This window comes from Vipera ursinii, assembly GCF_947247035.1.
Source record: "Vipera ursinii genome assembly, chromosome: 3".
NCBI classification, from domain to species: domain Eukaryota; kingdom Metazoa; phylum Chordata; class Lepidosauria; order Squamata; family Viperidae; genus Vipera; species Vipera ursinii.
In genome coordinates, this window is record NC_139516.1 from 91,536,469 (window position 1) to 91,559,877 (window position 23,409).

At 39.0% G+C, this 23,409-nt stretch overlaps 1 protein-coding gene across 2 annotated transcripts in view; it reads left to right on the plus strand.

Moving 5' to 3' along the window:
• NTNG1 (netrin G1) overlaps positions 1-23,409 on the plus strand; it is a gene marked incomplete at its 5' end in the record, with an annotated part of 263,764 nt that overhangs the window by 186,441 nt on the left and 53,914 nt on the right. The window contains one exon of one of the 2 annotated variants that reach the window (XM_083360484.1): positions 17,933-17,998. The exons of the other annotated variant lie outside the window; for it this stretch is intronic. Coding sequence (XP_083216610.1) covers positions 17,933-17,998 — 66 coding nt within the window. The remainder of the gene's footprint in view (positions 1-17,932; positions 17,999-23,409) is intronic. 2 annotated transcript variants of the gene reach the window in all.

The following is a 23,409-nucleotide window of genomic DNA, read 5'->3' on the forward strand; positions in this document are numbered from 1 at the left end:
TCCGGCACGCCGCGCGAGCTGCAACTTCCCTGACCTGGAAGATCGGATCCGGGACCAAGTGGTCATCGGGTTGAGGGACAAACGCCTCAAGAAAAAAATCACATCTAAACCTGATATGACTCTCGCCGAGGTCTCCCGGGAGATCTTGGCATACGAAGACAATCACAGGAGAACCCTTGCCCGAACTACGGCCGAACCCCAAGGAAGCGTCCATCAGGACGAAGCGTCCTTCAGTGACAAAGAATCCATAGATCTGACAGACACCGACGCATTACAACACCGGATGGAGAGGAGACAAAACAGACGGAGTGACAACAATGACCATCCTAAACCTAGGAATTTCATTCCAGCTCAAAGGGAACAACGCAACAACTGTGCCAGCTGCAGGGGCAACCATGCCCGGGCCAACTGCCGGTTCCGGAGCGCAAAATGCCACAATTGTGGTAAGACTGGCCACATTAAACCCGTCTGCTGAAGCCGTCCCCGCGACAACCTGCATGAAGTGGAGGCTAACCCCCCAGGTACGAACACCCACCGAGCCAGTAAGGGAAAGTCCCCAGAAGGGTTAGTGGAGGCGGTAGACAGGGTGCACCACTTAAGTCCTAAGGTAAAAATTAAAACAAAGCTTCAGGGAGTCTACTGTAACATGGAGGTGGACTCAGGATCAGCAGTAACCCTAATTTCGTTTAAAACGTACAGGGAAATCTGCCGGCGCAGTAAAAAAGCAATACTGTTAGAACCCCCGCAGGTGCAGCTAGCTGACTACCAGAAAACACCTATACAGCTTAAGGGTAAATCCAAAGTTTGGGTAGAGTATAAAAAATTCAAAGGGCCCCTAGAGGTAACAGTCACCCAAGGTGATCGCACGAATTTAATAGGGCTAAATTGGTTTAGCCCCTTAGGCATTGCCATTACCGGCGTCAACGCAGTGCAAACTTCAAACCTCGAAGCCATCTGCAGAAAATATGCAGACGTCTTCGATGGTTCATTGGGAAAATATACGGGTCCTCCCATCGCCCTTAACCTAAACCCCGCTATACAACCTGTCAAAATTAGGGCCAGGAGGGTTCCCTTCGCCCTCAAACAAAAAATTGAGGACGAGTTGGAACGCCTTGTCAAGCTAGGAGTTTTAGAACCTACTGACGGGGGCAGCTGGGAAACCCCCATCGTAACCCCTGTAAAACCTAACGGGCAAATTAGATTGTGCGCTGATTATAAAGCGACCCTAAACCTAGCGCTCAACGCCCACACTTACCCCATTCCAGCGGTGAGAGACGTCCTCGCCTCCATCCGCTCCGGCGCCATTTTTGCAAAATTAGACCTCACGCAGGCGTACTTGCAATTGCCTGTGACCGATGACACCGCGGTCGCCCAGACAATTGTCACACACTGCGGAGCATTTAAAGTGACAAGACTGCAATTCGGCATTTCGGCAGCCCCGGGCATATTTCAAAGCATCATGGAAAAAACCTTAAAAGGGATCCCCGGGGTTTGCCCTTACTTTGACGATGTGCTCATCGCCGGGGAAACAGAAACCATTCTAGCTGACTGATTGTCAGCTGTGCTAGAGCGGTTCAGAACAGCCGGGTTTAAACTAAAAAGAGAAAAGTGTTCCATAGGAGTTCCCTCTACGGAATTCCTCGGGTACAAAATTGACGGCCAGGGCATCCATCCTACCAACGACAAACTTAAAGCTATTCAATCAGCCCCCAGCCCCAAGAACAAACAAGAACTCCAGGCGTTTTTGGGGCTATTAAATTTCTATCACGCCTTCCTTCCCCATAAGGCTACAATTGCAGAACCACTACATAGATTATTAGATAAAGGCACCCCCTGGACCTGGACAAGGGCACACGAAAATAGTTTCCAGTCACTTAAGAACATCAATTGCAAAAGCTCCACTGTCACCCTATTCAATGAGGACGCTCCCGTTTGCATCGCTTGCGATGCGTCCCCGTACGGGATAGGAGCCGTCTTGAGCCACCTTGACCAGGATGGCACGCAAAGACCTATCGCATTTTATTCCCGGACCCTTACCAAAACTGAAAGGAATTACGTGCAAATTGATAGGGAGGCACTGGACATTATCGCCGGCGTGAAAAAATTTCATGACTACCTGTATGGTAGACCTTTCACTATCTTCACTGACCACAAACCCCTATTAGGCATATTTACCTGGGACAAAACAACCCCTCAAATATTATCCCCTAGAATCCTGCGTTGGTCCACCTTTTTATCAGCATACTCCTACAAATTGGTACACAAGCCAGGTAGGGAACTGGGACATGCAGACTGCTTAAGCAGACTTCCTATACAACAACACGACCCCGACCCAGCCCCCGCAGGCAACATACTTGCTATCGCTGAATTACCAGAATGCCCTCTCACAGCAAAAATCATTGCCAACAACTCCGCTAAGGATAAAACTCTCAGCAGGGTCCTGCGATGGGTCACAGCAGGATGGCCACATAAGTGCCCAGAGGAAATTTTCCGGCCCTTTTTCACCAAACAATTAGAACTAACATCACATTTAGGCTGCCTCCTATGGGGAAACAGGGTGGTGATACCACACAAAAACATACAACAAACATTAAAAACCCTTCACGAAGGACACCCTGGAATGGTAAAAATGAAGCTGCTTGCTAGAAGCTATGTGTGGTGGCCAGGTATCGATAAGGATATAGAAGAACACGTAGGGGGATGCTACACTTGCCAATTAACCAGAAGCGAGCCGCCTCACGCCCCAGTCCACAAATGGGAAACTACAAAAAACCCATGGTCCCGCATCCATCTAGATTTCGCTGGACCAATACGAGGGCAGAATTTCTTAATAATTGTAGATAGTTATTCTAAATGGCTCGAGGTGATACCCCTCAATAAAACAACAACGAACTCCACTATACAAGCACTTAGAAAGGTTTTCGCAACACACGGCCTTCCTGACATCATAGTTTCTGATAACGGCCCACAATTCACTTCTCGTGAATTTCAGATGTTCGCTTCGAGGAACTCTATTAGACTGGTGACGTCAGCGCCATTCCACCCGTCGACAAATGGCATGGCAGAAATAATGGTAAGGTCCACCAAAGAGGCACTTAAAAAGTTTATAAAAGGAGACTGGCACCGGCGACTCAGCCAATTCCTCCTGGCCCAACACACCACACCATGCACCACCACAGGCAAAACGCTGGCAGAGCTACGGTGGGGCAGGAGGCTAATAACAAGGTTAGATCGATTGCACCCAGACAGAACAACAAATGACCAAGAACCACCAACACCATCACCACGAACCTTTTCACCTGGCCAAACCATCTGGGCCAGAAGTTATTCCGGCAACCAAAAATGGATACAAGGGGTCATAATAAAACAAACGGGACCCATTTCATACCTAATTCATTCTGCCTCAGAAGGACAACTACGGCGACACGTCGATCAGCTACGGAACCGCAAACCACAAAACACACCCCCGCCAACCCCATCAGAAAACCAACACCCCTACATGCCACCCTTCATACCAGACGACCTGACTCCGCCCCACGACGAGGCAGGACCACCACTACCGCAGGAGGAAGGGGAGCCTGAAAATGAGACACCCCCTCGACGATCCAGCCGAATTAAGAAAGCACCTGCCTACCTACAGGACTACGAATGGGGAGGCACCAACAAACAAACACATGGGGGTGAAAACGATCCGGGGGAAGGGTAAGGGGTGTATTATATGTAAATAGTTCTATTTAATGTGTTAACACTAGTTCACTAAAACTATAGCAAAAGGAACATGAGGTAAAGCGTTTGACAGCCGAACACGCGGGAGTTTTGACAGCTGTCAAAACTCCCAACAATACGCAGGCGCAACCGGCTGACAGCTCTCAGCTGTCAGAGCAATACAAAGCCGCCCAGCCACGAGGAACCGAGCTGTCAGATGCTCCGCGAAGCTGATTGGAGCGGAAAGCAAAGCGGGAAAAGACCGGCCACTGATTGGACCAGCCGGCCGGTTGCAGACTATAAAAAGCCGAACGTCTCTGTTATCAGTTGCTCTGTTCTAAATAAACCTGTTGAAGTTACCAGCTGTCTTGAGTGGTCTGTCTGCCACTTCACTATTGGGCAGTGTCATCTTGACCTGGTGAGACTTGTTCCATTTCAGCTTCTTAAGGCCAAGGACTATGTTGATGAGATTCAGTGGCTCTTTGCTCAGACTTCTGTTTCCATCTTCTACGTAGACTTTATACATCACATTTAGGTTCGTCTATCTGGAACACTTTTGTCCCAGGTTGCCCTTTACCAACTTTTGCCCCTGGATTCTGGTTCTCCTACCATTTTGATCCTCTCGTGTGTGGCATCAGCCACTGTTATTCCCAGTTTCTTGCTGAGGGCTGCTCTGATTGGCTAAACACCTAGGGAAAGTCCAAGATTTCTGGAACAATGTGCTCTGGTCAGACAAAAGAAAGATACAGTATTGGGCCACAATACAAGTAATCCTCAACTTACAACCATTCATTCAGTAACTGTTTGAAGTTACCGTGGCAGTGAAATATATGACTTAGTCCTTGCACGCTTACAACTGTCACAGCATTCCCATGGTCACATGATCAAAGATGTTTCTTGGATGAGAATCAAAACATCTTCAAGGGAAAACAAAGTCTAGTTGCCTTTTGAAAAAGCACCTTTGGGACAACCATGACCTGGATGACTAAGAGTCTCCATAGACATTCACTATCTTTTGCTCCTTTGGAATGAAGCCCCTCCCTCCTGGGAATCCAGACTACATTCCATCATGTGATGCCTTCTTTAACGACTGTGTCACTTAGCAGCGGAGTAGCCCATCCTGATTGTGGTTGTTAAGCAAAGACTATCTACATTAATATGTCCATATATGTAAAAGAGAAAGAAAGAGAGGGGGGTGTACTTATTTTTTTTACATAATTATATGTCTGGCACCTAGATTGTCTCCTGTCTTTTATTGCCAGCACCTGGGTGACTTAGCTTTTACTGGAGGCTGAGGAAAAAGACTTGCACATCCTTCCCCTGAGTTGATTGTAAGGGCTGCTTCATCATTCTTACTGTCATAAACCTCTTCTCCTGCCTCTTTTTCTCCTTCCTTTCTCCAGCATCTACCAGGGTGGTGGCGGCTGCTCCATCTTCATCTTCCTCCTTCTGTTCTTCCTACTCTCTCATTCTCTTCTTTCTGAAAAGATACAGAACCTCCACTGTCAGGTTCTTCCTCCCAGTGTCAACAAATGACCCCTTTCTGAGGCAGCCAAACCCCTTTTAAAAGCCCCACTCCTCATTTCCCAGAGGGCAAGGGCTTAACAGAGCCTGGGTTAAGGGGTCTTCAAACCTGGCCTTTTTATGACTTGTGGACTTCAACTCCCAGAACTCCTCAGCCAGGCATGCTAGGTGAAGGAAGGGAATGGGATCTTTGGTTGCAATTTGTCTCACTTCTCACACACCGAGGAAGTCAGAGACAACAAGAAACTCAAATGGAAAACTTTTCCATTTCCAGAATACTATTTCCTCCAGCATTTCATAATTGAAAACAGGAATATTCTTGTATACTTTTAGCACTCTGATCAGAATATGCATGTTCTGACACATTGCTGAAGTCCTTACCTGCTCTATCCTTTTCTTTTATAGCTTCCTGAGGACTGTTTCAATAGCTGGTATATCAGCAAGCTAATCATCACAGCTTCCTTTTAAGAAAAGTAATGAACATAAAAGTTATTTAATACAATTTTTACTCTGGTAGCTGATCTGGTGATATTCCTTATAAAAGAATCGCAACTCAAAAGACACATCCATCAGTATTTACTATATTGAATTGCTTTAGACATTTAGCTGCCCAATGCTAGATACATTCACTGATAGGCAGTCCTTTTGGATCACACCAACAGATACAACTAGTAGCATGGTTTTTAAAAGGGGGTTTGAATCAGGTTGCAGGTTATAATAAGAAAATAGTGGACTATTTGGTAATACTTTGTGCCATTTTTGCAACTGGGGCTACTTTCCAAACACCTGTTTTCAACATGTTCATCATCTTTGCCATATACTCTTGCTGCTGGGTTTATCTGTGGATATGGAAGTTAATTCAGCAGCAGCTTGAGATATTTTCTTATTTTTAAGATGAACACTTCAGTTAAAAATCAGGAAGCTCTGTTATAAAGTTACATTTACAAAATAGCAACTCACAAAAAACGTTGGGGCCTTCACCTATTCATAAACAGAAATATACATGTGACCAGTATCTAGTAGGATCTATCTATCTATGCTTACAGTACTTGGCAGAAATAGACTGCACTGTGCAGTTGTACTATAAGGAGCTATGGCTCTGCTGGAGGACATGTCCTCAGCTGAGCAGAATAGAATTAGAACAGAGTTCCCCCACCTTTCCAGCTCGGCAGACCAGCAGAGACAGTGGTGGTGGCAGGAGGGAGGGGATGGTTTCACATGCATGCATGTGCTGCTTTTACAAATGCAGTTACACACATGCTTGCTCACCCACAACTTCCCTGCCCCGGTTCCGAATGGACTGCGGACTGCCAGAGGGCTGAAGACCAGGGCTTAGGGACTCCTGAATTAGAGAGACCACAATCAGAGGCATCCAGTACCAGCAGATGTGTTCCTGGAGACCCCACAGTCCTGAAATCAGTTATTCCAATCTGGCTTTTATAGGATCAGCAAGTTCCCAGACCTTCTCTCTCACCGTCCCTGACAGTTTCTCAGTCTCAGAAGTTCAGCTCCTCAATCCTAGACAAAGGTGTTTAATCAAGCTTCAGAAAGCTGAACTTCATAATTGTAAGAAGCTAGTTAAAAGACATAGGGATGCTAATAGAATGGCAGACTATGGAGCTCCTGTGTGATGTACTTCAGCTGGAAACCAAGTGGCAAATCTGTAGCATTCTCTCTTGGGAAGGATGTCGGGAATTACTCTTCAAAACTCAGCTTTCATCCTCATGTAGGTTGTTTTACTATCCCTTGGATCCTGGATTTTACCTCAACTTATCTTCTACCTCTACTCTTGACAGTTTACCAATTTTAATGTGTATCTGACCTGTTGGACCATGAGTGCAGACTATCCTCAAAGTACTATGAAATACAACTTTTTCCAAAGTTCCTTATTCTCTATTAACTAGGAAACAGCTTAAACTCAGTTAATCCCCGGCTGCAATAGATTTCTAGCCTGCTAATTCCCATTCTAGCAGCCATCCAAGCCAACCCAGAAAATATGTCTTAAGGTTTCCTGTATCTCTTTGCTGCCATCTAATGATGATCTGGTCAGTACATCTCTTGCAATTGCCACCAGCCTGTTTCTGCCAGCCATTGTGTCACCAGAGGCAGATCCTATGAGGTTCCTTTGTGAGCATCCACAATACTGCAATAAAGCTTTGTTTGTTAAAAAAATGAAGTCCTGGCCGGGGGTCGCCATTACCTTTAATCTTTGCATTAATATCACTGGCCCTGAAGACATATTAACAACAACTACTAAAGGGGTTCTTAACTTTCTTTGCTATGGAGCCTCTTGGAAAGCTACTGACCGTTTCTCAGAAAAATATACTTAAAAGCATAAAATAAAATGCATATACTGTAGATTGTACTACAAAATAAAGCAATTATGCTCAAATAATAGGTATCAAGATACCAAAAGATAATGATTGTATCATGTATAACCATCCAATCTTTTTTGATGTTTACAAGCATTCAAAGCCCTGTTTTATTTTTTTTTCCCATACAAATTCACATACCCTCTGAAACCTATCCACAGACACCAAGTTCAGAACCCCTATATTAGTGCCTTATTCATTCTGTCTGCAGCTCTGGGCATCACGGCCACAATATCTAGTTTGATTTTATATCTTTATTTTTCCATGTACACCCAAGCCTTTAATGCCATCTACCTTATAAACAGTGCATAATTTTAGTGACTTTTGGCTAGACAAGTGTTTCTTAACATCAGCCACTTTAAGTTGCATGGACTTCAGCATCTGGCTGAGGAATTCTGGGAGTCGAAGGCCATGCATCTTAACCATGGCTAATGTTGAAAAATACTGAATTAGACCTTTGATGATCTTAATCTCTATGCAATAAAATGTCTGTGCACACGGTTTCCATGCAACCGAAATGCCCAGTTGTGTAAAATTCGTGAATTGAAGTCTTTGCGTGTAGACTCCTCTTTTGCACTCAAACCTTAGTTTCTTGAAGCCTCTTAGTTTTACTAATACATGGTGTGATAGTCTTGTAAACATATCCACAACTTCCCATTTTCAATTTATGGGGGGGGGGAAAGACTGCGTTGGTAAGCCAATAACATTTGCTATAATGGCATGCAAACATTGCTCTGTTAGGAAGTTGGAAGACAGTCTCTTGGAACCATTTAATAAATTTTATGCTTTACTTTTCTCTGCCACCTCAAGAAACCAGACCTTGAACAGCTGCAAGGAAAAGTCAGCTGTTGCCTAGCAACGCTGTCTTAATTTTCTTTCACTGGAAGAGGCCTAAGGGCAGCGGCGGTAGCAATTAGTGTGGCCAGATGCCAAGGAAGACAGGGCTTCCTCTGCCTCCGGTAATTGTCACAGGGAATTTCAGCAGGTGGAATTTGTCAGGCAGGGACGGGGGAAGCTACACCTGGTAGAAATCCCAGTGTGGAACCCTAAAGTTAAAGTTAAATTGAGTCCAGTATATACTGCCCTTCATCAGCCAAGCAACAGTTTAAATTTTGAGGTTTATAACCCATGGATTTCAGAGAGTTACCTACAATAACAAAATTGATCATTTCTTTATTTCTGGATAAAGCCCCTTCTGCTAGCAATTTTCAAGCTTATGGACTTCAGTATTGAGGGGAACAGAACACATTTCAGTGTATGCATGACAGAATAGGTACTTACATGTTTGGGGGGAGAAATGAACTGGATTACCCCAGTTGAGATCAAGTCAAATACATTCTCTTCATTTTGGTCAGTGACCATATTATGTACACATACGTACAGAATAAAAATAGTGTTGCTGTAAATTTAAAAACAGAAAATAAAAGAATCTCATATTCTGCATAGTTAAAAAAAAGAATTGGAGAAGCTTTCTTGTCCCAGCTGAGTACATTTTTTCCTTCATCTACTACAAAAATTTCTCCACTGTTATATCTATCCATCTATCTATATTGTGACACAACATGATCATGCTGACAAAAAGCATAACATTGGGACAACATAAGAGTATGTCCTTATGGAGGACATACTGTATTGCTTCAACCTTCCCAGAGCACAAAAGGAAAACTCTTCATCTGTGGATAAATGGGAATGAATGGCACACCAAATTGGTAATCATATCTTTATTCTTACCATAAGATTGCTTTCAACACTTTCTTATCCTAATGGCAACAGTGACCCTGGAGGAAAAAATCTTGCAATTGAATCCTAGTCTTCAAAAGAGATTGGAGCTTAGACGCCAAGAAGGTTGGCAAAAACCTATCAGTGTATGGGGAATGTACCCAGGGATTAGATTAAATTTCAGCCATGGTTAAGATCCAAATCCTCTACCTTCAAAAGTATAGCTGACTTTGAATAAATTGGTACATTTGCTAATGTATGTACATATGTGCTCATTTGGAACTAGAGTACTGTTTGTTTGTGTTGGTGCCTTTGAGTCAGTATTAATTCCTGGTAACTGCCTACACTAGTCCCTGAAATTTTCTTGACAAGATTTCAGAAGTGATTTGTCAATGCTTTCTTCCCAGGGCTAAGAGAAAGCCATTAGGCTAAGGTCACCAAGTAGCTCTGTACTAAAGGAGGATTAGAATTAGAGTCTCCCAGTTCCTAGCCCAGTGCCTTAACCAAAGTGGCTCTCTTAATAAGACTAAGGACTATGCATTTAAACTGTGACTTACCTGTCTAGTGTACATGTCTCTGTTGGGATGCTGAAGGTTGCCTTTCCATGTGAAATCCAGGAGAAAAACAAGTTGATCTTTCTCCACACTATCATCTACCTAGTGAAGCAGTCTTCCACCAGAAATCCAGAGACTTTCACCCCTTCCAGCTTTTTTTTTTAAAAAACCTGGTAAGCAGACTTATTCAGAATGACATTCAGTTAAAATCTATTAGTATTTCCATTGCATTGCTAATTATAATAATTTATTAAAAGAGGCAACAAATTTAAGGATTGTTTCGATGTTACTCTTATAATTATATGAGGAAGATGCCCAAGTGGAATGGGGCAGGGGGTTGAATAAAATAAACAAAAAAAGTGATATTTGGAGGCAGGTGACTGTGTCTAGGTTCCAGGGACTAACATTCAAAACTTGGCCTGGCCAATTATTTGCTACTATAAGGACATAAGTATTTATACAATATCCCATTTTGTTGTCACCCACCACACTTAAAAAGATTGTGTTATCCCAACTGCTGTTGCAATTTCCCTAACTTCCAATTTGCGCCAAAAGGTTTCTTCCCTCTCCAGGGAAATGTACAACTTTTTAAAAACCCACTCTACTCAGAGAAGTATCTGCCATGTTCAAATGAACTGGAGTGAAATTAAACTTTAATTCATTAAAAACCATGTGGTCACCTGACCACATTTGTAAGGCATTCCCAAACTGGAAAATTATCCCAATTTTTTTTATTTTCAAACTGTTTTTCATTATTCTTAATATAAAATGTGATAAATAATATAACATAATATTGTGTGCAGTTAGTCATCAACTTACGAACTCAACTGAGCCCAAAATTTCTATTACTGAGTGAGACATTTGTTAAGTGAATTTTGCCCCATTTTACAATCTTGCTTGCCACAGTTGTTAAGTGAATCACTGCAGTTTTTAAGTTAATAACAAGGTTGTTAAGTGAATCTGACTTTCCCATTGGCTTTGCTTGTTAGAAGACCGCAAAAGGTGATCACGTGATCTTGCGATATTGCAACCTTCATAAATATGAATCGGTTGTCAAGCATATGAATTTTGATTACGTGACCATGGGAGATGCTGCAATGGTCGTAAGCATGAAAAATAGTCACAAGTCACTATTTTCAGTATCATTGTAACTTCGGTCATTAAATGAACTGTCATAAGTCAAGGATTTCCTGTACAGCTATGCCTTGTAGCTGTTGTCGAGCAGTAATTTGCCAAGTATCGTAGCACACATCTAGTAGGGCAGGAGTGTCATGATGCCAGTTGCATCATGTGGAGGCTGTGCCCACTCCAATGTGGAAAAAAAGTCACAATACATCGCGACACCTCACATGACGTGCCAAGTTTGACATCCGTGCAGTAGGGGAAAGTTGAGAGCTCATTGTTAAATAAAACTATGTTTTAGGTGGCCTAATCATTTACAGGAATAAAGACCTGTTCTCAAAAACCCTGTCTCTGAATAGAGCAGTGCTTAAACTAATCAGATCTGGCTCCGTTCTTTGCCTAGATAAGAAGCAGTGTGAAAGTCCTATAAATAACATCCTGGAGAAAATATGAAATGTAAATGTAATGAATACATTCTCTGTCCTTTCACATATTCACAGTGCCTAAACCAACTCTATGTCCAATCCCTGTACCTTTTAATATTTTTCTTTTAAAAGCCTTTTTTGAGATTATAGGCTGAATATTACAATTCTGTACCTTTTCTTTATCTGTATCTCTGCGGTGATCTCAGCACTATTATGTTATTTTCCTGCTGTTCAGGAAAAGAAAGTTTCTAACAAATTGCAGTAAATGAATGAGTGACTATTATATAGCCCAGCTATTAAAGGATTCTGATTGAAGCATGTTGAGAATGACTCATCTTTTCCAGGTACCTAAAGACTTCACAAGCAGCCTCCCCAAAAGTCTTTAGGTGACTCAGAAGTTTTTATCCCACCATTCGGGCATGGAATAAAATGACAAATGGGCAGAAATTGAGTGATGTTCATAGAATATCCAGCCAAGAATGGACAAATTACCAAAAAGCTCCCCTTAATATCTTGCATGATTGTTACCTTTTTTCACAGAAAAAAATTGTATAATTGATACAAGGCTCAAAAAGAAGTTGTGTTGAGAGGAAAGAGTTTTCATCCATAGTTCAGTAGACTTTGGACTTGGAAAAAAAGCAGTATGGATTCAGTGAGATAGATATTTGAGTAAGCTAGGAAAATTATTAGACAATGCAAATGTCAGACTTAATGAGTCATACATACCAGTATGACTCATTACTCAGGCAAACAGGTACAGATTTTTCTGTTAAACAGCAATTCGTGCTGAACCCATTGGGTGTTATTTCTGAACAAAACCTACATAGGATTGAGTTTCAGCATTGAAAATGCCAAAAATAGATGCAAACTTTTGCAGGTATCCTTTTTGTCAATCAGATAACACCACAGTTATTGTGCACGGGGATACTACTAGCTTCTAAGGAGTCCAGCAATGTTGCTATTGTGGGTTTTTCTACCTTCTTTTTCTCCCTTTGTTTCTTACTCAGGTGCACACTAGATTTTAACTTCTTCCTGTATCTTCTTTCTATTGCACTGCTTTTACACGTCAATCCTATCACAAGATGCAGTGTTATCCTCTTGCCTTCCACCTATCTTTGCCTCTTGTTCTACCTGCCCATTATGTTCTCCTCCTCTCTCTAATCTCCTATCTCCTCCTCATCCACTTGGTCACATTATTTCAGAATAGGAATCTCCACTTTCCATGCTTGCTAACTACTGCAAAAGGTTGACCATTGTATTGGATATAATCTAACACAGTGAGCAACAACTTTGGAGCTCAGCTTTGACTTAGCTTTCATTTCAAATGGCTGATGTTCTCCAGGGAACATTCTAAGCTGTTATGGTGCTCCTTTAAGACAAGAACCAAGTCAACAGTTAAGCTCAATTTCTTCATCTGCTACTACTATTATAAGGATTGGTTTAGTAGAGTGGTTCTTTGGAAGCCCACGGAACGTGGACAGCTTCCTTGCCATGACAGAGCCAGATGACAGCCTATTACCAAATCTTACATTTTATAGCCTTTCTGAGACAGTGAAGGGAGTTCCAAATAAGAATGAAAGCTACCATATTATTATAATAAAATGATCAGCTTAATGTTTCATTTTAATTTCCTATTACATTAATACAACCAGAATATAACTTCTAAAAATAAGACCCATTTATATATTTTGGATTTCATGATAAAAAGGAACCTCTTGAAACACTGGGCTGGTGATTTTGTTCAAAATTAATCCTCATCTTAATCCACTTACAGGTTTCAGCCCTAGGCTACAAAGAGCAGGTGTTTTTGTATGACTGATTTGTAAATACAGCAGAAAATGCAAAATATCCTTCACTCCTCCTGGGACAGACATCTATAAAAGCCAAATTACACAAGTAGCTAAATTATTTGCTATAAAATACATGCAGATTTTTAAAAGAAAAAAACAAAAGAAATAGCATACAAAGAGGGAAAAATTCTTATTTTTTCCTCCAAACTAAATCTGGATTACAATTATATACATAAAGATTAGCCTTGGTGTGGAAGGAACTTCAGTCCCTCTGTCTCCTGGTCTTGGGCACACGGATTCTTATTAATCAATAAGGAATATTTGTAGCTCAGGGGTAAAATAGGGCACTAGTAACACTGATGATCTTGCCTAGTTTGAGGACGTCTGCTAGATAACAACCAAGCTCAGCACCAAGGACCCCTCATTCTTATTAATACGGTAATTATTTCCACCCAGTTAAACACAGGTCAGTTAAAAAAAATAAAAACCATGTTCAATAAAAATTATTGTAATAAAATCAACAATTTGCAAAACAATAAATCTAAAATAAAAACAAATTTATTTATTATTTCTTTATCAAGTTTTTACAGCCACCTATCTAATAGGATGACTCTAGGGAGCTCACTTACAATCCCTGAAAGACAAAGTTTAAAACAAAAGTAGCTTCTCCCCAGGTGCCAGACCAATCATCCTTGCAGCTTAATCCCCATCTTAGCCCAATGCTTGGGGAAAAAGCCGGGTCTTGGGTCTAAGGCACAGATCGACTGACATTTAGGAAACCAATATTTTACATACATGCACGTTATGGTTTTGCAAACTTATGACAACACTTCAATTGACTTTAATTGTTCACTGACAACCTGTGCACAGCTTTCAGGACTGGTGTTACATATTCCTTGACTTGGATTGTTTGGAGAAGCAACATACTAGCATTTTCCATGTCACATCCCAAGAAGAACTGTTTCTGGATTATATCCAAATCTAAAGCCAGTCAATAATAGATTTAGATAATTAGCTCTTCCCAAATATGCTTGTAGATGGGCAGCCATTATTCTTTTGGGTTAAAAAAAAGACCATAATGTATGTGTTAATTATGCATTTAACCTGACTCTAAAATTTCCAGAACAACTAAATTTGTTTAATCACAAATCTAGCACACACCTAATATGGTAAAAAGTAAGTCCTATTGATTTAAGCAGCATCTATTAGCTCAACACAGTTTCCAGAAGACACTTTCCTATCACGGCTTACAAATCTTGTACTTTAGAATTAGTGATCTAACTGTACTATTGCCATTGAATACATTAAAATGGACATAATGGACTTATGAATGGTGAGATTACATATGCATGTGTATCAGTTGCTCAGGTCATAAACATTGCTTCTCTTTCTCCTATAGACATACCATATTCTACAACTAAATGGACAGGCACCTACAGCACAAACAAACAGAACAAAGCCAATTATTTGCCCACTCCATTAAAAAAGATTAATTAAAATGTGTTAAGATTTTCATTTTAATCTTGCTGTGACTACTGGAAGAAAATAGAATTTGCCTCTACTGAACTGATGCCAGATAACATTTACTTGGGAACAGGTTTTGCTTTGCTGAAATAAAGATGTACTTACTTTAAAAGGAATTTTTTTAAGAAAAAAACAACAACATTCCATAGCCACATACATGCTCAGAATAATTTCCCCTAACTAACTATTGGGTTAAAAAAAATATGGAACTCAGGTGAGCAGATGATGCCTATGTAAGCCTTAATGTTAATCAGAGAACAGTCTTTTGTTGCATGCCATTCTCTAGATCGTTATTTAACAGGACAATGAATTTGGGCATATTCTAGCAGATTACAAATCTAGTAGTAGCAAGTAACATGATAAGGGGAAAACAGGAACTGAAATAATTTCTTTCCTGAGAAATGTTTAAAGAGATAGGAATTTACATAAATTGTGCCCAATTTAGCAACAGATTATATAATAATAATAATTAAAAAAACCTGACCCAAATTTGGCAGTTTTGGCTAGACTTTAAATTATTAAGCTTATCTGGAAGTGATGCAGAAAACTGTAATTCGTTGCTTTAAATAGGTAGAATAAAATGAATGACAGTTTAGCATCCATAACAAAAATATGTAACCAAACTACTCATTTATCCAACAGAAAAAAACATGCAATTAATTGAGGTGTCAAGTTATTCTATTAAACTACGTCATAGTGCTTTAGGTAAGGAACAGTGCATGAGATTACAAAAAGGATTAATTTTTATCCATTTTTATTTGTTCATACACCAGTAAATAAAACAAGAAAATTACAATTAATTAGGATTAAAAAGAAATAAAATTAATTGTTCTAAAATATCTAAAGGTAAAGGTTCCCCGCACATGCGTGCTAGTCCTGAATTTACTGTCTAAGTGACTGTCATATATGTATAAAAAGGTAAAGGTTCCCCCGCACATGCGTGCTAGTCGTTTCCGACTCTAGAGGCCGGTGCTCATCTCTGTTTCAAAGCCGAAGAGCCAGCGCTTGTCCGAGGATGTCTCCGTGGTCATGTGGCCGGCATGACTAGATGCCAAAGGCGCACGGAACGCTGTTACCTTCCCACCGTAGTGGTCCCTATTTTTCTACTTGCATTTTTACGTGCTTTCGAACTGCTAGGTTGGCAGAAGCTGGATCGAGTAACAGGCGCTCACTCTGTTACGCAACGCAGCACTCAGGATAGAAGACTATAGAAGCTATAGAAGAGTACTCAGCTGTGGTTAAAGAAGTAAAATCAGACTGATATGATAATAGGAAATCAAGATAAAACAAGTCAGAATGATCAGGACATTTAGTAATACAACATTAAAAAAGCATATTAAATGAGGATTCAAACAATTTTAACATCACAAAAAGTGGATATTTTTCTGTTTTAGAAAAGCGTTACATGCCATCCATTTTTTTTAAAAAAATAGCTATAGATATGTCATATGAAAGCTCTCTTCCATTTTCTTTCTTCTTTATATGAGACATACATAATGGAAGATTCAATTAAAAATACCCTCTAGTGAAACAGAATCAAATTTGGTTCCATTATAATCAAAATTATTGTGTAGCGCATGCACAAACACAGATAGCTTTTTGGAAATTGAAAAAAAAACACTTTTCACTATGTGACACTAGCTGATTTCCACATGAGTATTACATATCCAAACACACAGGCAAAAAAATAACTATTTTATCTTTCTATGTATATTTTTAGTATTTGTAAGAGAGGCAGAAAACTAGTTTATAGAAAATAAATGGTTTGATATAGCAGCACACTTTATTATTTTCTTTAAACATGCCACGTCTTAAAAAACATACTAAACAATTCACTAGGTGACTTTAGTGAATCATTCCAACTCTAAAATTCTGTATTATTCTTTGGCTTTTGTGAAAAAAAATAAAGTCTTATATTCAGAGTTATTGGCTTAAATAGAATTATGGATACCACAGGTTCTCCTCACAAGAAGCAAACTTATGCAGAGTAGTAGCATGGTGTAGATACCACAGAAGTCTATACAAGCAGTCGCTAATTTGTTTTTGGTTTTTTCATAACTGGTTTCATTGGCTTCAGATGTAACATCAATGCATAAATTGAGCATCAAAACTATATGCACCAGAGAAAATTTTTATTTCACATCTCATCCATGGTTCACTCATTCCATTGCCAATTTTAAGTGTACATTGCACTTAAATGTACACTGTAAGAGGTACAGTGCGAAAAGACCAGATTAGGAATAGATCACAATGGAGAAAATCTATATATCTGGTCAGTAGGAATCATAAAAAAACTTGATAATCATCTATCAACAGTGTGATGTACATGCATGTGTGAGCCATCCTGTAGTTCAAGAAAGCTTCCCAGATAGATAACAAGATGCACTGAGATGGAAAGAAGAAATTGAAACTTGATTACTTGTAAATCAGATAGAGTGTCCAAGGAAGGTGTGGTTAAATTCCACTTTGCATTTTAGGAACGGATGGATAGAAGCATGGTAAGTCAGGTGGCACCTGAGCAAAGTTCAATGGTACAAAATGCAATGTATTCTAAGTGTTCAAATATAATTATTCCAATTTGTTGTTTTGGTACATAAATATCAGTGCTGTCAATATTGGCCCAAATCATTCTTTATATTTTTAGATTTAGGCTGAGACTTTTGTCTGCTTGATTTAATGAGGAATCTTAGTATGCAATTCCTGAACATCAAGAATAAGGTTGCTGACTAATAGTACCATTTCATGCCTAGAACCAGGAAATTCTCCAGAGGGAAAAATCTAAACAAATAATTAAACAAACAGCTGAAACTCCCTCTTACCATCCTTATCCATTATGCTGCTAAAGAAGTAGGCAATCTTCCCTACTCTGTAGAAGCCTCTGATTTAGAGAGAGCCAGATGATAAATATCCACTATGTTAAATTGTATCTGTTAAATTATAGACGATAAAACATTATCATAGGAATACACAAAATCTTTAAATGTACATTCAATGTTTTGGGAATCATCAATTGCTTCTGTTTGTTCAATGTGGCAGTAATGTATATTGTCCTAATGTTTCATTGACAAAGTCCAGTGATAGATGTCTGTGCTCTGTGTTGTTCTCCATACCCATGTGCTTAGATACAAAGTTAAATTTTTAAAATCTATCGCATATTGTAAATAACAAATCCTAATTTTTCCCCCCAATACATGCAGCTCCTCCAAAGTATGATAAGATATGGCCGAATATATCTTCCCTTGGGGTTTCTAACCCAAATCAAGGTAGGAGTCTGTAAAATTCCTACTGGTCTATTATGACTTTAACTGCTTTTCATAGAATCAGCGACCCATAGGATATGCGACTAAGAAGAAAACATACTGTCCAAAACAATCTATTGAGGATTATTATGCTCATAAAAATGAATCTTACATGAAAAGACTTTTTATAATGTGTACAGATCTTCCTCATCAAAGTTATAAGCACTTTTTATAGCTTAAATTGAATATGGTTTCCCCTAAGAAGAGGGGAATTGTGTAGATATCAGGGTTTGCATGAAAAGTAAGTTTTGAGACTTCTTGATTGCCAGAGATTCTCTTTGTCTCCATCAGATCATTTTAATGTCTCTCTTTTCTGTTTTGTTTGCTTAATTGAAATGAATGTTATTTCAGTTGATAATTCAGAGCTGAGATTGCAGTGAGATCAACTTGTGGTAGTTAAAACAAAACCAGATTCTCAGGAAATTTATTTGAACAATGCAGCATTTTAAAAAGGGGGGGGTTCTTTTTTTCTTTCAAGTCTTTATTTTTTTTTTCATACAAGGTTAGGTCACATTGTAGGTTACTGTGTGTGTGTGTGTGTGTGTGTGTGTGTTTGCATGCTGAAAGCGTCACATTCCAATAATTTCAGTAATTGTTCTTTCTGTAATCCCTAGAGGAATTCCACTTCTGAATTCCAGCAACATTCACATGTAAAAAATTTATTGGCAGGCTGGTGCAATGATTATTTCAGGAGAAATAATGATGTGGGTTTAAAAGAGAGACCAGGGTGAGAGAAGTATAAAAGAGGTAGCAAGAAATGTCAGCATTTTAAAGTTGGTTTCTGTAGAGCTTTCGCACAGAAAATACATTCAACCAGGTGGAAGTCTGTTCAGTACTTCCCATGGAATTATTATGTTTCTTAAAACAAATGGTGTTGGTCTACAGCTTGCCATCATTATACACAGGATGTTCCTTTTAAACTCTAATGAATACAGATGGAGGAAGAAATGAGCATAAGAAGATCCAGGAAATAGTTTCTAAGCTAAACAAAGTGTATTAGCAATTTATTGGAGAGCTAGATTGGAAAAACTGCTGTCTTAGTCCTTGATCATAGGAAAGAAATTAAGACTGTGCTAGATGCATAAATTACTAGCAGCTAGAATTGTTTTACTCACGGGTTCTACATTATATTTCACCATTTCTTTCCATGCCTCTTGGAGAACTGTTGTTGGGTTTAAGAAAGCCTTTGACTGCATTCGTAGGGAAAGGGATACTTTTGCTAAAGCCAAGTGGTTGCAAGACAGAAAAAGCCAGATCTAAGGGTTGAGCACGAAAGCTGCCTACTTACTTTCCCCTTTCCCAGGTCCTCACTCCCAACTACCTCCTTGTGTCCAGTTGGATTCCAAGAAATTGTTTTGGTAAGAGTACTGAAGTTTGACAGGCTCAGTGATGGTCTGCATTCCATTCCCATGGTCAGTCAGCGGATGTCTCTGGCAGGCACTCAGAGTGGTTTCAGTTTCATTATTCTCCCTCCCTACTTGCTAGCTCCCTTCCCCTCCTCCCCAGATTTTATATCAGTCTGGTATCAGTGTAGTAGTGATGAGGCAAAGCAGGATGGCAGTACTAACAACTGCAGTGCCATACTGGATAAATTAGATTCAATCGACTTTGCTTCCAAGTTACCATCTTCTGCTTTCTTTTTACCAGAACTACAAAATATACCAACCAAAGGCTGGTATAGAACAAATCCGTGTTAATGTTATTGTAGCCCACAAAATTATTCCCAGTTATCACAAGCTTTCATCATTTCAGAGTATTTTTATTCCTGTGATGCTTAAATAATTAAAAATCAGACACATTTTTAATCTCCTGCTAATTATTGAAATCTCCAGCCTGATTCTGCAATAACAAATATTAGTCCTACAACTAACCAGCAAAATTAGTATTGAATTCTAGATTGCATTGTTTATTGTTCCATTTATGAAAGTTGGCCTTTGGCAATAATGAGAGAAATAAGCTTTCGCAAAACACATGTATTGTATCATAAATGATTGTAAAGAATCTCAAACTGTTATTTGAAAATGCTATAGCTCTTGAGCAATATATAATTAAGCTTTTTTTTGTAGCAAAAGAACTCAGGCACCAGCCAAGCAATTGAGTCATATTGTTCAGGTTAGATTGCAAAATGATAATTCAATAAATGAGTTGTTAGTTGAAATGGAATACATTCTCTGTGAATGCTTATATTCGTCACAGTTGTACTTACTGAAAAAGGGTTTAGTGGTACTTGTAAGTTAAATAGAGATCCATGAGGAAAAATGGAATTTCATTTAATTTTAAAGAACAAAACTTTAATAAGAAAATCACATCTACATCCAAGCAGTTGCATGACACTGATTTAAAAATTAAGGGGGGAGGGAGATACTACCTGTCAGCAAATTCTGAAAAAGTTCTTCCCATAACTATATAAGGAAAGGGAGAAAACCATCATGTTTCTCTCCCTTTCCATTTGGGTGGCTAACATTAATACAGATAGGAAACTGGGCTGCTTTGTGATCTTTGAAATACAAACGAGTTGTCTCCTGTCTTGACAAAATGTACTAGACCTCTGGAGAAATGCTATGCTCTTATTTGTAAGTACATCTCTTCTTCTAATCTACTAGATTTCTAGCAAAGCAGAATTCCAATTCATCCAATTCATTATACCCAATATCTATCCTTCCATATGAATTAAAATTGCACCTTAGCATAAAGATAAAACATACAAGTATGCAATGCACACACTCATACACACATATGTATTGTACAATATAACAAGATAAACACAAAAGACCCGAACATAGGTGTATCAAATTAATCTCCCTATAAAATAATCATTCAAAACATGATTTGCTCTAGGGCAAATACCTGCTTTCAGTTATTCCAAATTTAGCCGTGTTTGCTGTTTTTTCAGTCCAAGTTGCAATCCCCAAAGGAAGCAGAAATTCCTGCATTCGGTATATTAGCATTTCCTATATTGTGACAACCATTGTATCCTATAAATATGGAAGAACAGCAAAATGCTCTAGTTAAAAGAGCATTGTGTGTTAACACAAGGTTACTAAAAGCTGGAATCATGCACTGAGCAATGGAAGAATGAATTTTTCAGTTGAACCTAATTTAAAATAAAACAGCAGATGTATCTTATGCAGCATCAAATCTTATTGATACAGCATTTGAGAAGGAAAAACATTTTGGTGATTTTGGTGGGGTATGTTCAGCTTGGTTTGCAATGCGCTCATTACAGTTCTTATAGCAAAGCTACAAATGCATGATGCAACGAGAAGTTTTATTCTTCAGCTGGCTTGTCATTGAGCTTGATACTGATTTTTCTTTAAAAAAACATTTTCTTTAATTTCCTTAATTTCATAAAGTAAATGAAGAATTATTTTCCAGAAAAGGGCAATTAAGTGCATCACAAGACACTTGATTCCATGTATAATTCTGAACCGGCTGTGGAGAACTTGCAGCTCTGGGGCTTTGGGTAGGTCTTGCCTTAATTTCATTTCAGAGCTCTGGCAAAAATCATCTGTCTTGTTGCTAGTAACCTAGATGGAGATGAAAAATAAAAAATAATAGGAAGGAAACTAAAAAAGAGAGGAAAATAGACTGGGAAAAGAGCCACTTTAGGCCTTAGTATTATATTGGGAATTATATCCTATTTGCACAAATGACTTTCAATCTATAAAAAAAACACCACGTTACACCCAGTTTGTATTTTACTATTGTTTTTTTCACTATTGTTCATTCTGTATGCCCACCTTATTCTGTACACCGCCCCGAGTCCCTCGGGAGAAGGGCGGTTTATAAAAACAAATAAATAAATAAATAAATAAATATCCAATGAAACAAGCAGGTTATTTAATAGGCAGCTTCCTCCTTGATAAATGTCTGAAACAGCACTTGCAGCACATGAGTTTTCTGCTGATATTTCTCTGATGCTCTGAGCAACTTTCTTTGTTTTCTTTTACTTTTTTCTTTCTTTCTTTCTTCCTTTTTTTTTCTTGAGGCACTAACAGTAGCGTTGAACTTCTTGCTGGATCATGTGCATTTTGGATATTTCATGCAGTGATATGATTTCAATGTTTTATCAAAATAATGGAATCATATTGACATTTTGAAAGCACAGCACAGTTGCCTTGACAGCTCCCAGACAACCTTCCCCAAATGAGCATCTGTCATTCATAGACTGGAAGTATTTCTGCTTTTTTTTTAACCTCAGTATTTTATATTTATAAGCATGTCAGTGAAAGATTGCAGTTTTATATAAGTTATGCTATTGTTGGCAATAAATCATTAGTTATGGCATGAGAGCCGCAGTTTTCAGATTGATTAAGAAAAAAAAATGACCTTAGGTTTACCCTGGGGATAGATAATGAATCAGAATGGCTGTGACAGAGCTGCAGCAAGTTAGGTCCAATGCAAAATTTCTAAGTTGATAACGAAAATCAAATTTGTTTCTTCCTTTGTAATGCACAGGGAAAGAAAGCAAGTGATGGAGATGCTAGGGAGAGAATGGTGTAAAGAAGCTTTTTCTTAATTGCAGTATAATTAGGAAGAAGAAACACAACTGCCATGCAAAGTAAAACAATCTGATCCATAGCAAAGGACAAAGTGCTGACACTCCTAGAGAAAATGGCAAAGATTTTTTTTCCCAATAAAATCCAAATGAGGAAATCATGAGGAAATCAATGGAGAAAAGCTGTGCCATTTGGCATATTTCAACTATCTGTCTGTCTGTCTGTCTATCTACCTATCATCTATCGGTCTATCTATCATCTATCCATCCATCAATCCATCTATCCATCCTCAGAAATCAATGTTGCTAATTCTCCTTGAATAAGTAATGCATTATTAATACCTCTATTAGAATTAGAATTTCAGATCCTGCTCAGATTTCCAGCACCAAATTGCCTGAAGACAAAATTCTTTGATATAAATACTTCGCATCAAATATTTTCTTATAATTCAGGAGATGGAACAAGAATTTCTTAGGTAGGGCTGAGTGATGCAGGAATATCTATGTGAACTAAGGAAGTTAATGAAGCCTACGGAGGTGTCTTGCATTTCAGTTTCTGTAACTGAAAAACCTTGCATTGCTACATTGCGATGTTTTCTTTCCGTTGTTTGCTACTTTTAATCTAAAGAATTCTTTTTAAACTAACTTAGCAGAGATATGGTTTTGTTATTGAAATATAAATGGGTTCAACTACCCAATTCAACTACCTAAAAAGAGGACAGAACTGAGTGGTTTTTTTCCTGAAAACTAAACAGGGGTGGGTTTGTTTGTCTTTTGGATAGATATAGATATAGATATAATCCAAGTGGCTGGAGTATGCTTAGCAATATTTTAATGATTTATTTACAATTATATTTTCTCTGCCATTTTCCTGCCC